The sequence below is a fragment of the Choloepus didactylus genome, chromosome 19 (assembly GCF_015220235.1).
Source record: "Choloepus didactylus isolate mChoDid1 chromosome 19, mChoDid1.pri, whole genome shotgun sequence".
NCBI classification, from domain to species: Eukaryota; Metazoa; Chordata; class Mammalia; order Pilosa; family Megalonychidae; genus Choloepus; species Choloepus didactylus.
Window position 1 is genome coordinate 52,258,527 of NC_051325.1, and position 20,414 is coordinate 52,278,940.

The 20,414-nt window shown below is 41.0% G+C and overlaps 1 protein-coding gene across 1 annotated transcript in view; it reads left to right on the forward strand.

Moving 5' to 3' along the window:
* ARFGEF2 (ADP ribosylation factor guanine nucleotide exchange factor 2) overlaps positions 1–20,414 on the forward strand; it is a 122,556-nt gene that overhangs the window by 37,214 nt on the left and 64,928 nt on the right. Inside the window, exons 6-7 of the mRNA XM_037811398.1 lie at positions 198–432; positions 19,408–19,488. Coding sequence (XP_037667326.1) covers positions 198–432; positions 19,408–19,488 — 316 coding nt within the window. The remainder of the gene's footprint in view (positions 1–197; positions 433–19,407; positions 19,489–20,414) is intronic.

A 20,414-nucleotide genomic window follows, 5' to 3' on the forward strand; every position in this document is an offset into this window, starting at 1 on the left:
TTCTTGCTTAAAAATCAGGGAATCTTACATGTCTTCTGAAGTTTGCAGTTTGAGTTTGTGAAAGGAATTTATTTCCTTTTTAAAATTTCAGTCTTCTGTTTGGAAATTTTTTAAGTGGGAAAATGGCATACTTTTTATTCCTTACCAAGATGCTGGGACCATCAGATTGAATCCTTTTTTTTCTTGTTACCTTTTAGTTGCAGGAAGCCAGAGAATTGGAAAAACCAATGCAGTCGAAACCCCAGTCCCCCGTGAGCCAAGCTGTTGCAGTATCCCCAAAGTTCAGTCACTTGAAGCAGAGCCAGGCACAAAGCAAACCAACAACTCCTGAAAAAACAGATTTGACCAATGGCGAACCTACTAGGAGAGGTTCTGGTGACGTGACCTCAGCAAATGGAGATGTGACCAGAGAAAGAGTCCCATCACTATCAGGTATGGCCCACGCACTGTCCTTTTCCAATTGTAAGAGAAAATCATCCTGTGTCCGCTGGGCAGGTGAAGGAGCCATCTGGTAACGTCTGCAGGAGATTTCTGATAGCAGTTGTCCATTTCTGGGCTTTCCCCTTGACATCCTTCCCCTTTGCTTTTCTCTTATGGAGCACTGTCAGTGAGGCATGATGTCTAATATCCCATTGTCAGCTACACAGTTTTCTCTAGTAGTTCCTGTTATGTATTTAGCTGCTTAATGCCTGCTTTAGTGTAGTGGGTTCGGTTTGGAGGCACATATCTGGCAGTAGTTAATTGTTAGGTGATTAGTCATTTAATGTCTGTCTTATCTAGCCAGAAGAGGACAGGACCTTGTCTGTCATGTATGCACTGTATCTTCTTGCCTTGCCCGGCGCTTGGAAGTTAGTAGCTACTTATAAACTTCTGAAAAAAAAAAGAAGGTGGGTGGGTGGATGGATGGACAGATGGATGGATGGATGGACAGACAGAGAGGAGCTAGCTTTTCTTCTTCTAGTGACCAAGTACATTATTTATTTTTGTTTACTTTTTTTAAATGAAAGAATATTCCACACCTGATTATAGTCTTAAAGTAAATGAAATATTAGGTATGAAATCTTGGATTGGGTTGTCATAGAATATTTCTGAATGTTTGCATCTCTCCCTGGGCAATTTGTATGAACCAGACCCAAAATTATTTGATCAAATAATTCTTCAGTCTAGCTTGTTGTTCTATATGAATTATCTAACCTGCCTTTATAATTCATCTTGTATCTCCCTGGGTCACATTATCGATAATGATTTCTGTTAATAGTGTGTTTTCTACCAGAGTGCACAGATTTTGAGCAGATTTGGTTCCTTCATAATTTACCAAGTGTCTGGTGAACATTGAAACAGACCAAGTGTTACTAGAATGTTGTTCTGTATCAGTTTGCTCAAGGAAAGGACAAAAGAGAAAGTTGCCACCAAGACTTGTGTGTGTCTCTAGGTGAGCGCTGAGTTGCCATTTGCTCACGCCTGCTGTCCTTTGCCTTAGAAAAGGTGCTCAGAAACTCTGTCTGCCCCCTGTAGCTATCATCATCCTCACTTTCTTAACTCTACAGGGCAAGGACCAAGTTTTTACTGTACCCTTTATCAAGCTGTGGTCAGTCAACAAACGTTAATATTTAAACACATGGAAGTAAGCATAGCTGTGCAGATAAGAAAAGCAAGTCTTACTGATGTATATGAAAGTGCTTCCACAGTAGCCCATTTTCTATACAGCAGCCAAAAGTAATCTCTTAAGAGCATGAATTAGATCACAGCTCTGCTCTTCTTAAATTTCTTTGGTAATTTCCTTTTGCACCCATTCGGAGTGAAAGCCATACTCTCCCTTCCCCCATCTCCATGGTTTTCAAGTCCCCATGTGACCTGGCCCCTGCCCACCTTCTATCCTTTTTTTAACCCCTCTCTCCCCCTTGTTTGCTACAAAATGCACAGGCATTATTTCTGGTTCTTAAAAGTGTCATGCTTATTCCTGCTTCAGTGCCTTTGCACTTAATGCCCACCTCCCACCCCCCACCCCTGCTTCTCTTCACATCTCTCAGTTCAAAGGTTACCTCCTTAGTCAGGCTTCTCTAGATCACCCTATCTAAAGCACCCCTTCAGTTCTACTCCATAATCCTCTTTTATTTTCTTCATGGCACTCGGCACTACCTGAAAGTGTTTATGTTTACTTATTCCAGGTCCAAGACGTAGGCTGCCCTATTCGCTGTGTTCCCAATAACTGGAACCGTGCCTGGCATCCTCAGCCAGACACTCAGTAAATAGATTTCTTGAATGAATGGGAGAAAATGTGATTTCTGGACTATAGGATTAGAGAAACACAGTAGCTTGAAGTTCTGTTCTAACATAGAGAAAATGTTTTGCAGTTAGTATATTGTCATGGATTTTGTTGTCATTATTTGGTGGACTCTGTGGGGCTTCTCCCAGGAACTTGGGAATCAGATTGCCTGTGAGAGTCATCCTGCAAACTTGTAAATAGTGGATCAAAACAACCACCTTAAAAAGAGCAGATGGCTTCTAGTTCTCAAGATGTTACTCTAAAGAAAAGAACAGGTCGTTCAGCAGAGAGGGTTGAGCAGCTGGGAAGCCAAGGAGGAAGGGCAGCCTGAGAGGCAGATGGTGGGGGTGCCCCAGAGGCCAGGCTGTTGTGGCCCAGCGAGAAGCCTGGCTCTAGCTCCTCTGGGAAGGAGGTGGATGCAGCAAGCTCTCCTCCATACTCGGCCCTGTAGTAATCACCCTCAGGGCAGCCAGCCCAAATTCGGCAGTCGCTGTGCTAAGTTGACACTCGACATGCATTTTCCTGTTTAAGTAGCTAGGAACCCTTCCTGGGATAATTTGTCTCCCCATGTAATTGCCTAGATGGAGGGAGCTCACTGAGAGACTTGCGCATCTTTTTCTCTTAGCAGGTCTGTTTCTCCTCCCATATTAATAAATTGACAGTCAGTTTGCCATTCTCATCAGTGCTCTGAAAGTGGATCAGATTGTTCTTTATAAACTCACAAAATGAGATATTTCAGCCTAAGACATGCTAGCTTTTATGAAGATTTAGAAATGACAAAGTAGCTGTCCTGAGGTGCCCTCCCCACATTTGTCCATTCACACTCCTGATTTCCTGACTATTCTTGTCCTTTTTCTTTTTAACTACTTTATTGAGATGTAATTCACCTACCATACAATTCATCCATTTAAAACATGCAGTTCACTGGTTTTTAGTATATTGACAGAGCAGTACAATCAGTACCACAATCAATTTTGGAACATTTTCACCACCTCAAAAAGAAACACATTCACTCCCCATTTTCTTTTTTTTTTTTTTTAATTGTGAAATTTAACATACATATTTAACAGTGATAACTTTCAAGTACAATTTAACAAGTAGTTAAAGAGCAAATTTCAAAGAATATTAGGAGTTTCAGTTCCACAATTTCAGTTATTTCCTTATTGTGAAATATATATACAGAAAGATGGTAACTTTCAAAGTACAATTTAATGAGTAATTGTATATCCCCATTTATTTTTTATATAATGAAATGAGTTTATTAGAATTAACTATTCAGTCTGTTTTGTGTAATTGAATAATACCATGGATACCATAAGAACTGAATAAGCATGAATATATCATGATAGCTTTACATGTAGCATAACAGAAAACTGAGGTTTAAAGAAACCTTTAACTTTGTGTTTTTTAATTATAAAATTAAAACCATACTCCTAGTTTACTTAACAATAGTCACACAAATAGTCATTTTTATGATTTTTGACATAAACTTGTATATAACCATCCCAAATTTAAGTATTTCATGACACACAAAGCTTTGTCACAAAGTGTTATTGAAACTGCTACAGTAATTAAAAAAACTAAATGTTAGTATTTAACATAGTTAATAAAATTCAAAGGAACTTGCAATCACATGCAGTAGATTCTCAGACCTGTTCTTATCGCCACATTGCTAAATAGAGATAAATATTTTTAAATAGTTCCTTATTTTATTTATTCTGTTACTGCTTCAATTTACTCATACATCTACCCTTTGGGTTTTTTTTTTTTAATTTAATTTTATTGAGATTGTTCACATATCATACAATTATCCAAAGATCCAAAGTGGACAATCAGTTGCCCATGGTACCATAATACAGCTGTGCATCCATCACCACAATTGCTTTTTCTTTTTAATTTTTATAACATTTTCGTTACTCCAGAAAGTAAATAAAGACAAAAAAAAGAAAACTCAAATCCTCCCATACCCCTAACCACCCCTCCTCCATTATTCAGAATATGTCTCGGGGTGGGTTTATTTGGATTTACTCTATTTGGAGTTGCTGGGCATTTATGCTTTGTGTATTTATATTGTGTAGAAGGTTGGGGAAGTTTTCCCCAACAATTTCTTTGAATACTCTTTCTAGACCTTTACCCTTCTCTTCCCCTTCTGGGACACCAGTGAGTTTTAAGTTTGGACGTTTTATTTTATCTACCATATCCCTGAGATCCATTTCGATTTTTTCGATTTTTTTCTCCATTCTTTCTTTTGTTCTTTCATTTTCTGTTCTGTGGACTTCTAGGACACTGAGACGTTGTTCAGCTTCCTCTAATCTTGTATTGTGAATATCCAGAGTCTTTTTAATTTGGGCAACAGTTTCTTTTATTTCCATAAGAACTTCTATTTTTTTATTTACTGTTGCAATGTCTTCTTTATGCTCTTCTAGGGTCTTCTTTATGTCGCTTATATCCTGGGCCATGGTCTTCTTGATGTCCTTTAAATCCTTTGCCATGTTTTCATTTCTCGATTGTAGTTCTTTTATTAATTGTGCCAGGTACTGTGTCTCTTCCAAAATCTTGATTTGTGGGTTTGGAGTTGGATTCTCCATATCATCTGGTTTTATCATATGCATTCAGATTTTCTGTTGTTTTTGGCCTCCTGGCATTTGGTTTGCTTGGTAGGGTTTCTTCAAGTTGTAAAAAAAAAAGATACCGATCTAATTTCTCAGAAACACAGTTTGGTGGCGTACACTTTAACCAGCAGATGGCGTCTCTGAGTCACTTATACCCCTCCAGTCAGTTCTCCACCTTGTCCCCGTGGTGTGTGGGGAAATGATTCTTGTGGGGTTCAGTTAGAGAACTCATTTGGGTGTGTTCCTGCAGCCGTTCACCCTGAATGTGGGGCGTGTGTACGGGTGGCCAGGGAGGAAGGACAGTTTTAATATTCAAATCCCCCAGGTTCCCGGAGATTCAAGGCCGCCGCAAGAGTCTAAGCCTCCATTTCATTTCAGCCCCAGACCCTTTCTTTCACTGTCCCACAAACCACCGGACTTGGTATAGTGTCCCTGGGTTCTCCGAGCATGTCCCCCTGCCGAACTGCGATCCTCCAGGGCCTCTGCCGAGGGAATGCCGTGCTACGTCACCAGTGCACGCCATCCTTCAAGGGAAGCCCCGGGCCGCCGGGCTGTGCAGGGGCACTCCCAGCCTGATGCAAAGATGGCCGAACGGGGCGTCTCTACACCCCCCTCCTCGCACAGTTCCTCCTTCCCAGCTCCGGGACAACTGACGGGGCTCTGGGCTGTGGGCACGGCCCCGGGCAGGAGTTTATCCAGCCCTCCGGGGAGCCAGCTGCTAGCCGCGGGGTTTCTTTCTGTTTCCGGCTCTCCCCTCCTTTCCCCCGGCCCTGAGGGTATCTGCAGTGGGCTGTCCTCCAGGCCAGACACCGAGAGGCCGGCCCAACCCCCTCTTGCTGTGTTTTACTGCGTGGTTCCCACTAACGCAACTGCAGCCGCTCCTGGGTCGCCCCCCCCTTTTTTTTTTTAAAGAGCCAGTTGGTCTCCAAACACCAAGCCCTGGCTTCCCCAGACCACCACGCGGTTGCAGGTCTTCCAGCTAGCTTACTCACTCGGTTCAGAATGCAGACTACCAGTTTCACCAAGTATATGGCCACTGTGGAGCTAGCAGACCTCGTCCAGCTGGCGCATCGCTGTAACTGGTATTCTGGGTCACTTTCTGGTTTTTATCTAGTGTTTTTCACAGAGGTGTTTTTTTGCCCTGTCTCACCTAGCTGCCATCTTAGTTTCTCCTCCCTCCTCCATTATTGACTCATGGTATTGATATAGTACATTTGTTACTGTTGATGAAAGAATGTTAAAATACTACTAACTGTACATAATTTGCGATAGGTATATATTTTCCCTATATACCCCTTGTTCTAGTTTGTCAATGCTGCCGGAACGCAAAATACCAGAAATGGATTGGCTTTTATAAAAGGGGGTTTATTTGGTACACAGTTACAGTCTTAAGGCCATAAAGCGTCCAAGGTAATGCATCAACAATTAGTACCTTCACTGGATGATGGCCAATGGCATCCGGAAAACCTCTGTTAGCTGGAAAGGCACATGGCTGGCGTCTGCTCCAGTGTTCTGGTTTCAAAATGGCTTTCTCCCAGTTTGTTCCTCTCTAGGCTGCAGTTCCTCAAAAATGTTATTCTTAGTTGCTCTTGGTGCGTTTTTCCTCTCTTAGCTTCTCCGGAGCAAAAGTCTGCTTTCAATGGCTGTCTTCAGACTTTTTCTCATCTGCAGCGCCTCTTCCCAGCTCCTGTGTGTTCTTCGAAGTGTCCCTCTTGGCTGTAGCAAGTTTGCTCCTTCTGTCTGATCTTATATAGTGCTCCAGTAAACTCATCAAGGCCTGTGCTGAATGGGCGGGGCCACATCTCCACAGAAACTATCCAATCAGAGTCATCACTGACAGTTGGGTGGGGCACATCTCCATGGAAACACCCAAAGAATTACAGTCTAATCAATACTAATACAACTGCCCACACAAGATTACATTAAAGATAATGGCATTTTGGGGAACATAATATATTCAAACCAGCACACCCCTGTATTATTAACTTCCAGTTATAGTGTCATACATTTGTTCTAGTTCATGAAAGAGATTTCTTATATTTGTATAGTTAATCACGGACGTTGTCCACCACAAGATTTACTGTTTTATACATTCCCATCTTTTAACCTTCAACTTTCCTTCTGGTGACATACGTGACTCTAAGCTTCCCCTTTCCACCACATTCACACACTATTCAGCACTGTTAGTTATTATCACAATAACGTGCTATTGTCATCTCTGTCCATTTCCAAGCCCTTAAGTTCAACCTAGTTGAACATTCTGCTCATAATAAGCAACCGCTCCCCATTCTTTAACTTCATTCTATATCCTGGTAACTTATATTTCATGTCTGTGAGTCTACATTTTATAATTAGTTCATATCAGTGAGACCCTGCAATGTTTGTCTTAATGTGTCTGACTTATGTCACTCAATATAGTGCCCTCAAGGTTTCTTCATCAACCTGTTTTTTAAGACAGTTTTGTTCACTCACCATACTTTCCTTCATAAGTAAACAATCGATGGTTCCCTGTATAGTCACATATTTATGTATTTACTACCATCACCAATATCTATATAAGGACATCTCCTTTATTCCACAAAGAAGGAGGAAGAGTAAAGAAGGTAGAGAGACAAAAGAAAAAGAAAGAAAAAAATGACAGCTAAAAAGCAACAAAAGGAAAGATGGAATTAAACTAAAGTAGAATAAAAGATCAGACAACATCACCAATGCCAAGAGTCCCATACTCCTCCCTTATATTCCCCTCTTATAGGCATTTGGCATTGGTATATTGCCTTTGTTATATTAAAGAAAGCATAATACAATGTTTCTGTTAACTATAGTCTCTAGTTTGCATTGATTGTATTTTTTCCCCAATACCAGCGTATTTTTAACACCGTGCAAAGTTGATGTTCATTTGTTCTCCCTCATGTAAAAACATGTTTGTACATTTTATCACAGTTGTTGAGCACTCTAGGTTTCACTGAGTTACACAGTCCCAGTCTTTATCTTTTCCCTTTCCTTCTGGTGTCCCACATGCTCCTGACCTTCCTCTTTCAACCATACTCACAGTCATCTTTGTTCGGTGTACTTACATTGCTGTGCTACCATCACCCAAAATTGTGTTCCAAACCTCTCACGCTTGTCTTTTCCCATCTGTCTGTAGTGCTCCCTTTAGCATTTCCTATAGCGCAAGTATCTTGTTTGCAAACTCTGTTGTTGTCTATTTGTCAGAGAATATTTTAAACTCTCCCTCATATTGGAAGGACAGTTTTGTTGGATATAGGATTCTTGGTTGGTGGTTTTTCTCTTTCAGTGTCTATTTAAATGTATCACCCCACTTCCTTCTTGCCTCCATGGTTTCTACTGAGAAATCCGTACATAGTCTTATCAAGCTTCCTTTGTATGTGATGGATCGCTTTTCTCTTGCTGCTTTCAGGATTCTCTTTTTGTCTTTGATGTTTGATAATCTGATTATTACATATCTTGGCATAGTTCTGTTCAGATCTGTTCTGTTTGGGGTATGCTGTGCTTCTTGGATCCGTAATTTTATGTCTTTCATAAGAGATGGGAAATTTTCATTGATTATTTCCTCTATTATTGCTTCTGCCCTTTTCCCCTTCTGTTTTCCTTCTGGGATACGCATGACATGTACATTCATGCACTTCTTGTTGTCATTCAATTCTCTGGCGTGTTGCTCATATTTTTCCATTCTTTTCCCTATCTGTTCTTTTGTGTGTAGGATTTCAGGTGCCTTGTTCTCTAGTTCCTGAGTGTTTTCTTCTGCCTCTTGAGACCTGCTGTTGTATGTCTCTATTGTGTTTTTCATCTCTTGTGTTGTGCCTTTCATTTCCATAGATTCTGCCAGTTGCTTTTTCAAACTTTTGATTTCTACCTTATGTTTGCCCACTGTTTTCTTTATAGCCTTTGTATCTTTTGCCATATATTCCCTGAACTTGTTGATTTGGTTTTTGGTTTGATTTATCATTTTTCTTTGAAAATCTGTAATAGATTGTTTCATTAAAGTGAAACCGTACCTCATCTATATCTTGATTGAGGTGTAAGTTTGTTCCTTTGATTGGGCCATATCTTTGTTTTTCCAAGAGTAGATTGTAGTTTTTTGTTGTCTGGGCATCTGGTTTCTTTTGTTACCCCAATCAGATTTTCCCAGACCAGAATGGGTTCAGATCTTAGAATGGGGTTATATTCAGTTTCAAGTCTCCCTGCGGGTGTGTCTTAGAGATTGACAGACTTTCCTGTGAGGTCTTTAGCCTCTGTGCTTTTCCGAACCTGCCCAGCAGGTGGCGCCTGACAGCCTTTTGCTCTGGACTGGTATAAGGAGGTGTGGCCCCTTCAGTTTCTGTTTTGGCTATTTTTCCCCAAGCTCTGGGGTCTGGTTCTGAAGGGAAGACTGATAGTAGAGCTGGGCCCCACCTCCTTCGTCTTAGGGAAGATACACCCCCTAGGGAGTTTTCATCTGCATTTGAATAGCTCCTTTATCTCTCTGACTCTGTTATCTCAACCCCTGTCTGGGTCAGAGCGCTGTGAACTGAAAATGGCTGAAGCTCTCTCCGCTGAGCCCCTCAGGTTGAGAGGGAGAAAAAGGGAAAGAAAACCCCTTTTCAGAGCCAGTCCATGGCCCCCCAGTTTCACTCATCAGCCAGTGGTAATACACAGTCTTCTGGGCTCCCCCTCCCAGGACAGATGAGTCGTCTGGTTCTTTAAGGTTAGTAGTCATTAAAAGCCTCTGCTTGTTAGGGGTTTGTAGCTTGTATTCAGCAGTCCACATTTGTTAAATAAAACCCCAGTTGGAGCTGGGCTGAGCTACATTCACTTGCTCAGAGAGTGCCACGTTCTACCACAGTGAGGTTTTGCAGCTTAGCTTGCCATGGAGGGTGGGGGCTCCCAGCACAGTTCCGCAGCTTTTACTTACAGATTTTATGCTGTGATCTCAGGCTTTCCTCTCAATGCCTGGTTGGTGTACGATGTGGGACAGTCACAGTTATCCCCCAGCAGTTATTCCAAATTATTTACTAGTTGTTCCTGGTTGTTCATTAGTTGCTCCAGGGGGCTAACTAAATTATACCCCTCTCTATGCCGCCATCTTGCCCCCTCTTTCCCCGTTTTCTTGTTTTTAAGATTCTGATTTTAATCCCAAACATTAGATATTATCATTTTTATACGTGTACAGATATGTAAAATTATGAATTCCTTTGCCCACCTTTTCTTCTTGCATGTCATTCTTTAAGAGAAAAAAAAAGGGACTTAGGAGCCAAACTTCAATTCCTTTCATGTAATACTTCATTAAAAAAAAAAACAAACAAACAAAAAACCCAATGCTTGAACTATAAAATAGAGAAACTTTATCCTCCACCACTTAGTAGCTCTGCAACCTTGAGCAAAATATTTTATCTCTCTGAGCCTCAGTTTCCTCATTTGTAAAGTAGGATTATGACTAGGACCTACCTTATAGGGGTGTGAGAATTAAATGATAGTAGTGCCTGGTACTTAGGGCCATATAAGTGCTTGCTGTTGTTATTTTTTAAAATAAATTTTAGCTTGAAAAATGAATTGGTTTAAAGAAAAATAATAAATATTTCATATGATAATGAGATGTATTGGTGGTAGGAGCAGTGCAGTAGAATAAAGTAAGCCTATGTGCTTTCCATGTTAGCATTACTAAATTCTCTGCTTTAAGAATTTTATTATTTTATTTTTTGGAAAATAAAAAAAAAGCCTCAGAGTAACATATTTTAAAAATAATGAAATGCATCCCTAGGTCTCCCTCGTTCCTGGCTTGTTTTTGACACACCCTACCTTTCAGCTCATTGGTTTACAGCATTTTTATTAACTGTGTAACGGTCAGGTATTTTGAGCTGGTACATCACCTAATGTATTTCTTCTCAAGGAACTATTGTTTTACTGTCCAAGAACCCTATTGGTATGTGGTTGGAATGTGACAGCAATAAGCTGTGCTACCTGTTTTTTTCCCCCTTAGTAGTCTTAAATATTACTAAGTGCTTGAACATTGGACACAACCAAACTCTAGACTGGTTTCTAGGAAACAAACATGCCACACTTTATTGTCATTATGTCTTTTTACTTGCCCCCTCCAACTCCAGATCTCCCTTTTCCAACTCTACTTTTCCTTATAGCACTCTACATACAATATAATTTACTTATTATCCTCAGCTAGAAGGTAAGCACCATGAGGGCAGAGATCTTTGTTGTAGACTATGAGGTATTCCAAATGCCTTGAACAGTGCCAAACACTTAGGCGCTCAATTTGTTGACTGAATGAATGAGTGAATGCATCTTATTGCCCCACCTACCTCCATCATGCATAATCCCTACTGAATTGGACAGAAATCAGGGACATGGGAAGGCCTTGGCTCCTTCTCTCCTTCTCCTGCTATTCTTGGCATGTAACTTCCATTCTCAAGATCACCTTATGGTTCAAGATGCTGCCTTTTTGTTCTAGGGAGGAAAAAAGGTGGAAGCGGGTAGGACTAAGGGACTCCCTGTGAGCTAAGTTTTTCCCCTTTGTAAGGAGCCTTTATAGAAGCCATCCATAATAATATGTGCTTACCCTTCATTGGCTAAAACTTGGTTATATGACCATCCTTTTTGCAAGGAAGGCTGGGAAATATACGTATATTCCCTTCCAACACAAACTTAGAGATCTGTTAGTAAGGAAGATGGATATCAGTTAAGTAAATGAAAATACCAGCCACTGGATTGTTTTCCAGCTTACTGGGGAGAGAGTGACATCAGGGGATTCTCCTATTTGAACCTATTCAAAGCGATGATCTTAGTTTGCTTAGGGACAGTGTTTGCGAATTAGGTAGGGTCTGGTGCCACATCAGTGATGGCTGAATCTTTCAAGTACTTGATTTGGGTATTGTTGTAGTTTGCTAATGCTGCCAGAATGCAAAACACCAGAGATGGATTGGCTTTTATAAAAGGGGGTTTATTTGGTTACACAATTATAGTCTTAAGGATATAAAGTGTCCATCAACAAAGGGTACCTTCACTGGAGGATGGCCAATGGTGTCCGGAAAACCTCTGTTAGCTGGGAAGGCATGTGGCTGGCGTCTGCTCCAAAGTTTTGGTTTCAAAATGGCTTCCTCCCAGGACATTCCTCTCTAGGCTGCAGTTCTTCAAAAATGTCACTCTTAGTTGCACTTGGGGTATTTGCCCTCTCTCAGCTTCTCTGGAGCAAGAGTCTGCCTTCAATGGCAGTCTTCAAACTGTCTCTCATCTGTGGCTCCTGTGCTTTCTTCAAAGTGTCCCTCTTGGCTGTAGCCGCTTGCTCCTTCTGTCTGATCTTATATAGTGCGCCAGTAACTTCATTCAGATCCACCCAATGGGCAGGCCAACACCTCCATGGAAATTATCCAGTCTGAGTCATCACCCACAGTTGGGTGGGGCGCATCTCCATGGAAACACTCAAAGAATTACAATCTAATTAATACTGACAGGTCTGCCCACACAAGATTACATCAAAGATAATGGCCTTTGGGGGGACATAATACGTTCAAACTGGCACAGTTATCAAACATTTTCAGAGCATGCATGAAACTTAAACACAGTGGTTGTTTCAGTATCCAGAAAAGCATGAGACCTACATGAGGCTGTCAGCAAGGAAGCAGTCCAGGGTGGTTGTGCGAGTCCTGCTGCTTCTGGGCCCCTGTTGGGATTTTTTCGTCAGCAGCTCCCTCCACAGGGACATCCTGTCAGAATTAGGGCTTCCTGCCTCTTCCCCACCCTTTCCTGGCCTAAGAATATTTGGATTTTGCACAGATAATTCAGTGGGTCCAGCTTATATCTTTATCAGCATCTCAAGGAAAATGAGTTAAACACTCTTTACCCACCAAAAACTGGTAATGATGATGTTCTTTAAATGGAAAAGCTGCAGTGAAGGAAAGGGGGAAATCCACATTGAAATGGAAAAATTTTTTTTTATTCCTTAATATTGTGAGACAGTGAGTGAAGGAATTAACTAATTGAAACTGCTTTTTTTATATGTCAGTGTGGTTAGTTGAGAAATTTCAGTATGGACTTTGTTTTGTAGGGAGGGCTTTGTCTGCAGGGCCAGGGAGATGTCAGAACTGAGCAGGGTTCTATTATGAGGGCATCATAAGTATAGCTCAAGCACACTCTACATGTAAAACACGTGGTTCTAATAAAAATTAATGTTTGTGTGCTCACCCTTTTCCAGACACTCTTCTAAACACTGTAAATGTACTATCTCATTTAATTCTCACAAAACCCTTAGGGCTGTTTTTATCCTCCCCATTTACTGTTGAGGGAACTAAGGCCTGGAGGATGAAGTAACCTCAATCCCTAGGTTGGAGAGTGGCAGGGCAGGGGCCTGAGCCAGACTTGCTGGCTCCAGAACCTCACTCTTATTGAATCACTGTGTTGAATTCACTTCCACAAGGGAATGTTTTCTCTCGAGTGTTTCTTAAAACACCCTGTCTTTTCTCTCTCCCATTTCTCCCGCTCTCGACAGAATATGCTATTGGAAATGTTTTACTTTCCTACTCACTGTACTGTAGCAACCCTAGTACAAGTATGATGGCGACTGGCACTTGGCCTAAGTGGAGGGGAGTGGTAAGGACTGACGCATCAGGCATCTGTAGAGCTCATGCCTTGGCTAAAGGAGGCAGCAGCTAGTTGTAGTCCAGTTTGCCAGATCGTCTGATTTTTTCAATTAGAAGCCAGAAATCTGGATTGTTACAAGTCTCCCAGTTTTTAAATGTTGCCAACTAATTGAAAAGTTTTAAAAAGCAATGCATAGGCTTATCAACACACACCTGCAGGCCAGGTCTTCCAGCACTACTTTATAGCCTCTTGTCTAACTCACTGAGCTTATAACTTAACTGATGAAATGTATTCATCATGCTGATGTTTCTGAGTAAGGTGCTATGTACCAGGTACCTTGCAATGCACAATGCAGATTAGAAATTGTCAACATAATTTTACTGAATCATAGCACCAGAGAATGTTGGAAATGGAAAGAAAATTGAGAATATCTAGACATATGTTTACTAAACCATGATGTAAGTGGTTCAGAGATGAACAGTTTCTATTTTTAATAGTTATGCTTTTATTTTAACCTTCATTCAAAAAATATAATTAGCACATCAAACCTGTGAGTTCATGGATATCGTTACTCTTCTGGTTTGCTAATGCTGCTGTTATGCAAAATACCAGAAATGGATTAGCTTTTATAAAGGGGTTTATTTGGTTACAAATTTACAGTATGAAGGCCATGAAAATGTCCAAATTAAGGCATCAACATGAGTATACCTTCACTGAAGAATGGCTGATGGTGTCCAAAAAACCTATGGTAGCTGGGAAGGCACGTGGCTGGCATCTGCTGATTCTTTGCTCTGGGGTTCTGGTTTCAAATGTCCTTCTCCAAAATGTCTCTGGGTCTCTCTTAGCTTCTCCAGGGCAAACTCTGGTGGTTTCATCTGTTAGCTTAGCATCTCCAAACATCCTTCTATCCGTATCTCCAACAATCTCTTAAGTGTCAGCAAGCATCTGGGCCTTAGCTTAGCAAATCTCTTAGCTTCTCCCTAGCAAACTCTAGGCCAGCATCTCAAAGCGTCAGCAAGCATCTGGGCCTGGAGTTCTTTTTAAATGACTTCAGTAAACTAATCAAGATCCACGCTGAGTGGGTGGGGCCAAATCTCCATGGAAATATTCAGTCAAGAGGCCACACTCTAATCAAAAAGATTAATCAGTATGCCCCCACAAAATTGCATTAAAGAATATGGCTTTTTCTGGGGGACATATATACAAACCGGCACAATTACTTAAGGTGAGTTAATTTATAGTGGTACGTTAATAATGGCAGAAATTATGAAGGTGGTATGAGAATGACTGAGGTTTTGCTAACACCAAATGATATAGTTTAAAACATCTTTTTCAGATGAAAAACTGGATTTAGGAGAATGTTACTGTGCCTGGGGAGTTTTCTAAACTTCATTCAAGTTTTTTGGTCCTTTTAGAAAAGTATATGACATTGATATTTTCTACATAAATTGATTTACCCATTTAAACAGCTGTTGTGTGTGAAGTGTTCTGTGGAAATGAAAATACTTAGTGCTGGCTCTCCAGGAACTTGAAGACTAAGCACAGACCTCATAAAAATATTGACTTGACTGAAAATCCTTATCAAGGAATAGTTAAGATGATGACTATGGTTTTACTTAGGATGATAGCCTTTTTGCTTGCTGCCTTATAAATCAGTAATGTTTACTTCTAAAAGTCTAGTCAAGAGAGAACCCAAGATGGTGGCTAGGTAAGACAGGGTAAAAAAACACCTCCTTGAAAAATACTAGGTAAAAGCCAGTAAGTGACCCAGATTACCAGTTCCAGCGATGCACCAGCCGGACAAGGTCTGCTAAATCCACAGGGACTGTGCCTTTGGTGAAACTGGGAGTCTGCATTCTGAAACTAGTGAGCTGGCTGAAAGTCTGGTGGCCGTGCTGCAGTGTGGGGAAACCATGGGTTGGCGTTTGGAGATAGACTAGTTCTTTTAAAAAAAAACACAAAAACTTGGGACCAACTGCGGAAACAACGGTGAGAACCGCACAGTGAAGCATGGCAGGAGCAGGCCCTCCCAACGCCTCAGTGTCTGGAGTGGAGGATAGCCCTACCCACACCCGCTGCTGATTGTCTCGGGGCCAGGGGGGCAGAGGGGAGCCCAAAGGAGAAAGAAACCGTGCCCCTTGCAACCATCTTCCTGGTGGGCTGGGGACACTCCTGCCCGGGGCTGGACCCACAGCCCAGAGCTGAGCCAAGAAACCCAGTGTGACGGGGAGTGTTCCCACAGCACCGTGCACATGTCACAATATCAACCGTGGACAGTGGCCTTTTAGGGCATCCACAGCTGATTATCCCGGAGCTGGGAAGGCGGAGCTGTGCAAAAAGGGGGAAGTTAACACGCCCCATTTAACCATCTTTACGGCAGGCTAGGAATGCCCCTGCACGACCCGGCAGCCTAGGGCTTCCCTGGAGGGCTGGCGCACACTTGTGACATGGTGCAGCCTTCCCTCGGCAGGGGTCCTGGAAGAGCATGGCTGAGAAGGGGGACCCGCTCGGAAATCCCAGGGACTCTGTGCTAGTGCCAGGGACTTGTGAGTCAGTGGCAGAGACAATCTGTGGCGGGACTGAGGTGAAGGCTTGGACTCTTGCAACAGCCTGAAATCTCTGGGAACACCTAGGAGGTTTGATTATTAAAGCTGCCCTGCCTCCATAACCGCTCAGACATACACCCCACATTCAGGGCTTACAGCACCAACAACACACCCAAACTTGGTGCACCAATTGAACCCCACAAGAATCAGATCCCCACACATCACAAAGACAAAGCTGGGGAGAACTGACTTGAGGGGAATAGGTGACTCGCGGACGCCATCTCTTGGTTAGTTAGAGAAAGTGTACGCCACCAAGCTGTAGATCTGACAAATTAGAGATTGGTATTTTATGGACCCTGAAAGAACCCTATCAAGTAAAGCAAATGCCAAGAGGCCAAAAACCACAGGAAATCTTAAAGCATATGATAAAACCAGATGATATGGAGAGCCCAGACCTAAACACCCAAATCAAAAGATCAGAAGAGACACAGTACTTGGCACAATTAATCAAAGAACTAAAAGCAAACAATGAGAGCATGGCACAGGATATAAAGGACATGAAGAAGAGCATGGCACAGGATGTAAAGGACATAAAGAAGACCCTAGAAGAGCATAAAGAAGAAATTGCAAGAGTAAATTAAAAAAATAGAAGATCTTATGGAAATAAAAGAAACTGCTGGCCAAATTAAAAAGACATTGGATACTCTTAATAGAAGATTAGAGGAAGCTGAACAATGACTCAGCGTCTTTGAGGACCACAGAACGGAAAATGAAAGAAGAAAAGAAAGAATGGGAGAAAAAATCAAAATGGATCTCAGAGATACAATAGATAAAATAAAACTTCCAAATTTAAGACTCATTGGTGTCCCAGAAGGGGAAAAGAAGGGTAAAGGTCTAGAAAGAGTATTCAAAAAATGTTGGGGAAAACTTCCCAAACTTTCTACATAATATAAATACACAAAGCATAAATGCCCAGCAAACTCGAAATAGAATAAATCCAAATAAACCCACTCTAAGACATATTCTAATCAGACTCTCAAATACTGAAGAGAAGGAGCAAGTTCTGAGAGCAGCAAGAGAAAAGCAATTCACCACATACAAAGGAAACAAGATAAGACTCAGTAGTGACTACTCAGCGGCCACCATGAAGGCGAGAAGGCAGTGGCATGACATATTTAAAATTCTGAGAGAGAAAAATGTCCAACCAAGAATACTTTATCCAGCAAAGCTCTCCTTCAGATTTGAGGGAGAACTTAAATTTTTCACAAACAAATGCTGAGAGATTTTGCTAATAAAAGACCTGCCCTACTTCACTTACTAAAGGGAGCCCTACTGACAGAGAAACAAAGAAAGGAGAGAGAGAGAGAGAAATTTAACAGACATATATGGAACGTTGCATCCCAAATCACCAGGACACACATTCTTCTCTAGTGATCACGGATCTTTCTCCAGAATAGACCATATGCTGGGACATAAAACAAACCTCAATAAATTTAAAAAAAAAATTGAATTTATTCAAAGCACATTGTCTGACTACAATGGAATACAAATAGAAGTCAATAACCATCAGAGACTTAGAAAATTCACAAACACCTGGAGTGTAAAAATGAGGGGGAGATGAAAACATTCCCAGATAATCGAAAGCTGAGGGACTTCATCACCAGTAGATCAGTGCTATAAGAAATGCTAAAGGGAATTTAGCAGGCTGAAAGGAAGGGACACTAAACAATTGACTGAAACCACATGAAGAAATAAAGATTTCCAGTAAAGATCACATGGTAAATATAAATACCAATACTACTGTATTTTTGATTTGTAACTCCACTATTTACTTCCTACAGTATCTAAAATACATAAACTGTAATGATAAATCAGTGGTTTTGGACTCAATGTAAAATATGTAATTTTTGACAAGAACTATATGAAGGTGGGGGAATGGAGGAGTAAAGGAACATAGTTTATGTGTCCTACTGAAGTTAAGTTGCTATCAAAGAAAAACAAGATTGTTATAGACTTAAGAGGTTAAATTTAAGCCCCACAAAGAAGGTATCAGAGAATATGACCACAGAGATGAAAAGTGGAGGTATGGGTTCCGAGAAGGGGGGGAAAGGGGCAATGGGGAGTTAAGAAATGAGTGTAGGGTTTCTGTTTGGGGTGAAGGGAAATTTCTAGTAATGGATGGTGGGAAGGTGATAGCATTGCAACATTCTAAATGTGATTAATCCCACTAATGGAATGCTAGGGAGGGGTTGGAATGAGACAATTTAGGCTGTATGTATGTTTCCACAAGTGAAAAAAAAAAGTCTGAATAGACAATGACAATTAAATGCCAAGGATGATCCTGGCTGGGATCTGAGGATAGAGGAGAGGAGGCTCAAAGGAACACAGATGGGACATAAGAAAAAAAAAAGGAAATATAGAATGTAAGCTTTGTATCAATGTTGAATTTCTTGAACTTCTTAGCTGTGCTTAATGGGGATGCATAAAAGAATGTTCTTGTTCATGGGAAATGTATATGTGAATTGTATTGTTTGTTCAAGGATGTGTGCAGCTTGCTCTCATATATTCAGAAGACAGAGCAATAGATGATGGATGATAGGGAGGGAGGGAAGGAGGAAAAGAAAGAAATGGTGGTGTGACAGGATGTTAAAGTTGGTGGATTGGGGTATCGGGGGAGGGGGGTCGGGATATGCTGGAGTTCTGTGTATGTGGTTTGTATTGTTTTTATAACTGTTTCTGTAAGTTTGAATTTGTTTCAAAAAAGAAAAAAAAGTCTAGTCAAGAGTTACTTACTTTATAAAGTCTTTCCCAGAACTAGTTTTTTATAAAACGGCTAGTGCTGAGGCTCTCACTTAAGCAATTTACATTTTACAGAATATCAGTTTAAAATTTAGTATATGCTCAATCATCACATCAGAAATCTCGTGCTAAATTCTGGGTTTACAGGTTAGGGAAAGCAGAGCCGCAGAAGGCCTGTCACTTACGAAGGCTCTATGCAAAGGCGCAAAAGAGAGCTCCTCTTTGGTCCTGCTAGGAAGCAGAGCTGATTAAAATCTAGCTCCCACCTCCAAGTTGTGGGGAGGGCCCTGGGCAGAGCAATATGACTTATGAAGGAAGAGTGTAAAGGTCAGAGAGATTTTAGTGTTCCACAGAAGGAAACTTGAAATCATAGCAGATGCTGCCTAAGTATTTCCAGATTTCATGGGACTTGTCTTCTCTTAGCACAGTCAGATTTGGCTTTAGGGAGTACTTACTTGCACCATTTGTGTTTTGAATTATGACTTTCAAAGAATATTGGCATAATCTACTTTTCCCCCTTCCTTTGTTTTCTTTGGCAATGCCTGTGTGTGTGTGTGTGTGTGTGTGTGTGTGTGTGTGTGTATTTGTGTATATGTAGGGACCGATGAATCCTCAAGGGATGGAGCACAGGAGGTGGTGAAGGAGATCTTAGAAGATGTTGTCACATCTGCTGTTAAAGGTAAGAACCAAGAACCCAGCTATTCTTCCTACTTGATTCCTCCAAAAAAGTCCTTACTCAGATATTTTAGTGTTGGAGGTTTGTTCCCCATGCCTCCCACCCAGTGAACTCATGATACTCCCTGCCCATCTTTCATATGGTTTCCAGAATTATCTGTTTTTATTGATAGGTTTTATTCTCTTTTGAGGTAGGTTCAAGGAGCACAGTCTGATCATGTTGAGAATGGGTATTTCACATGGAGACACAAAAGGCCACTCCCATATACCTTCAATAGGTCAGGGGGCATACAGGTTTTTCCAGGAGTAGGCTGTGAGCCCTGAGATCCATGCCCATTGCTGCTGAATTTTCATGGCCAGACATTGGTGCATCAAGGGGTTGATCCACACGTCAGTGGGTATTGGGTGCACAGAAAAGCTTCGTTCGTCTTATTAGGCTTCATAACTTCCTCAATTTCATGGTATAGTTTCAGTGGAATTATACTTGTACAGTTCAGAATGACTACTGGATGATTTTCTTTCTTTCTGTCTCTTTTGCCCAAAATCTCAGGTCAATTAAATGCTCAACTCCATTGCAAGTAAACCATTAATGGCTTATAAATTTAGTGGGTTGCAGTCAGCAGTTTTTAAAATGAAAGTGAATAAAATGAAAAGAATATAAACAATCTTTTTTTTTTTTAATTTGAGAAGTTGTAGTGTTATAGAAAGATCATGTGGAAAATACAGTTCCCATATACCTGCCCCCATTTTTAACATTCTGCATTAGTGTAAAGAATAAAAACAATTTAACTGCCTTGCATATAGTAATGTTAGAAGTATTGTTTTATGAAATGTGTGTTTCTGTTATTTATGTGCACACCTGTGCGTACTGGGTCACGATTTTAAAAATGTGTATCTTATTGAGGGTTATGGTCAAAGAAGTTTGAAAGC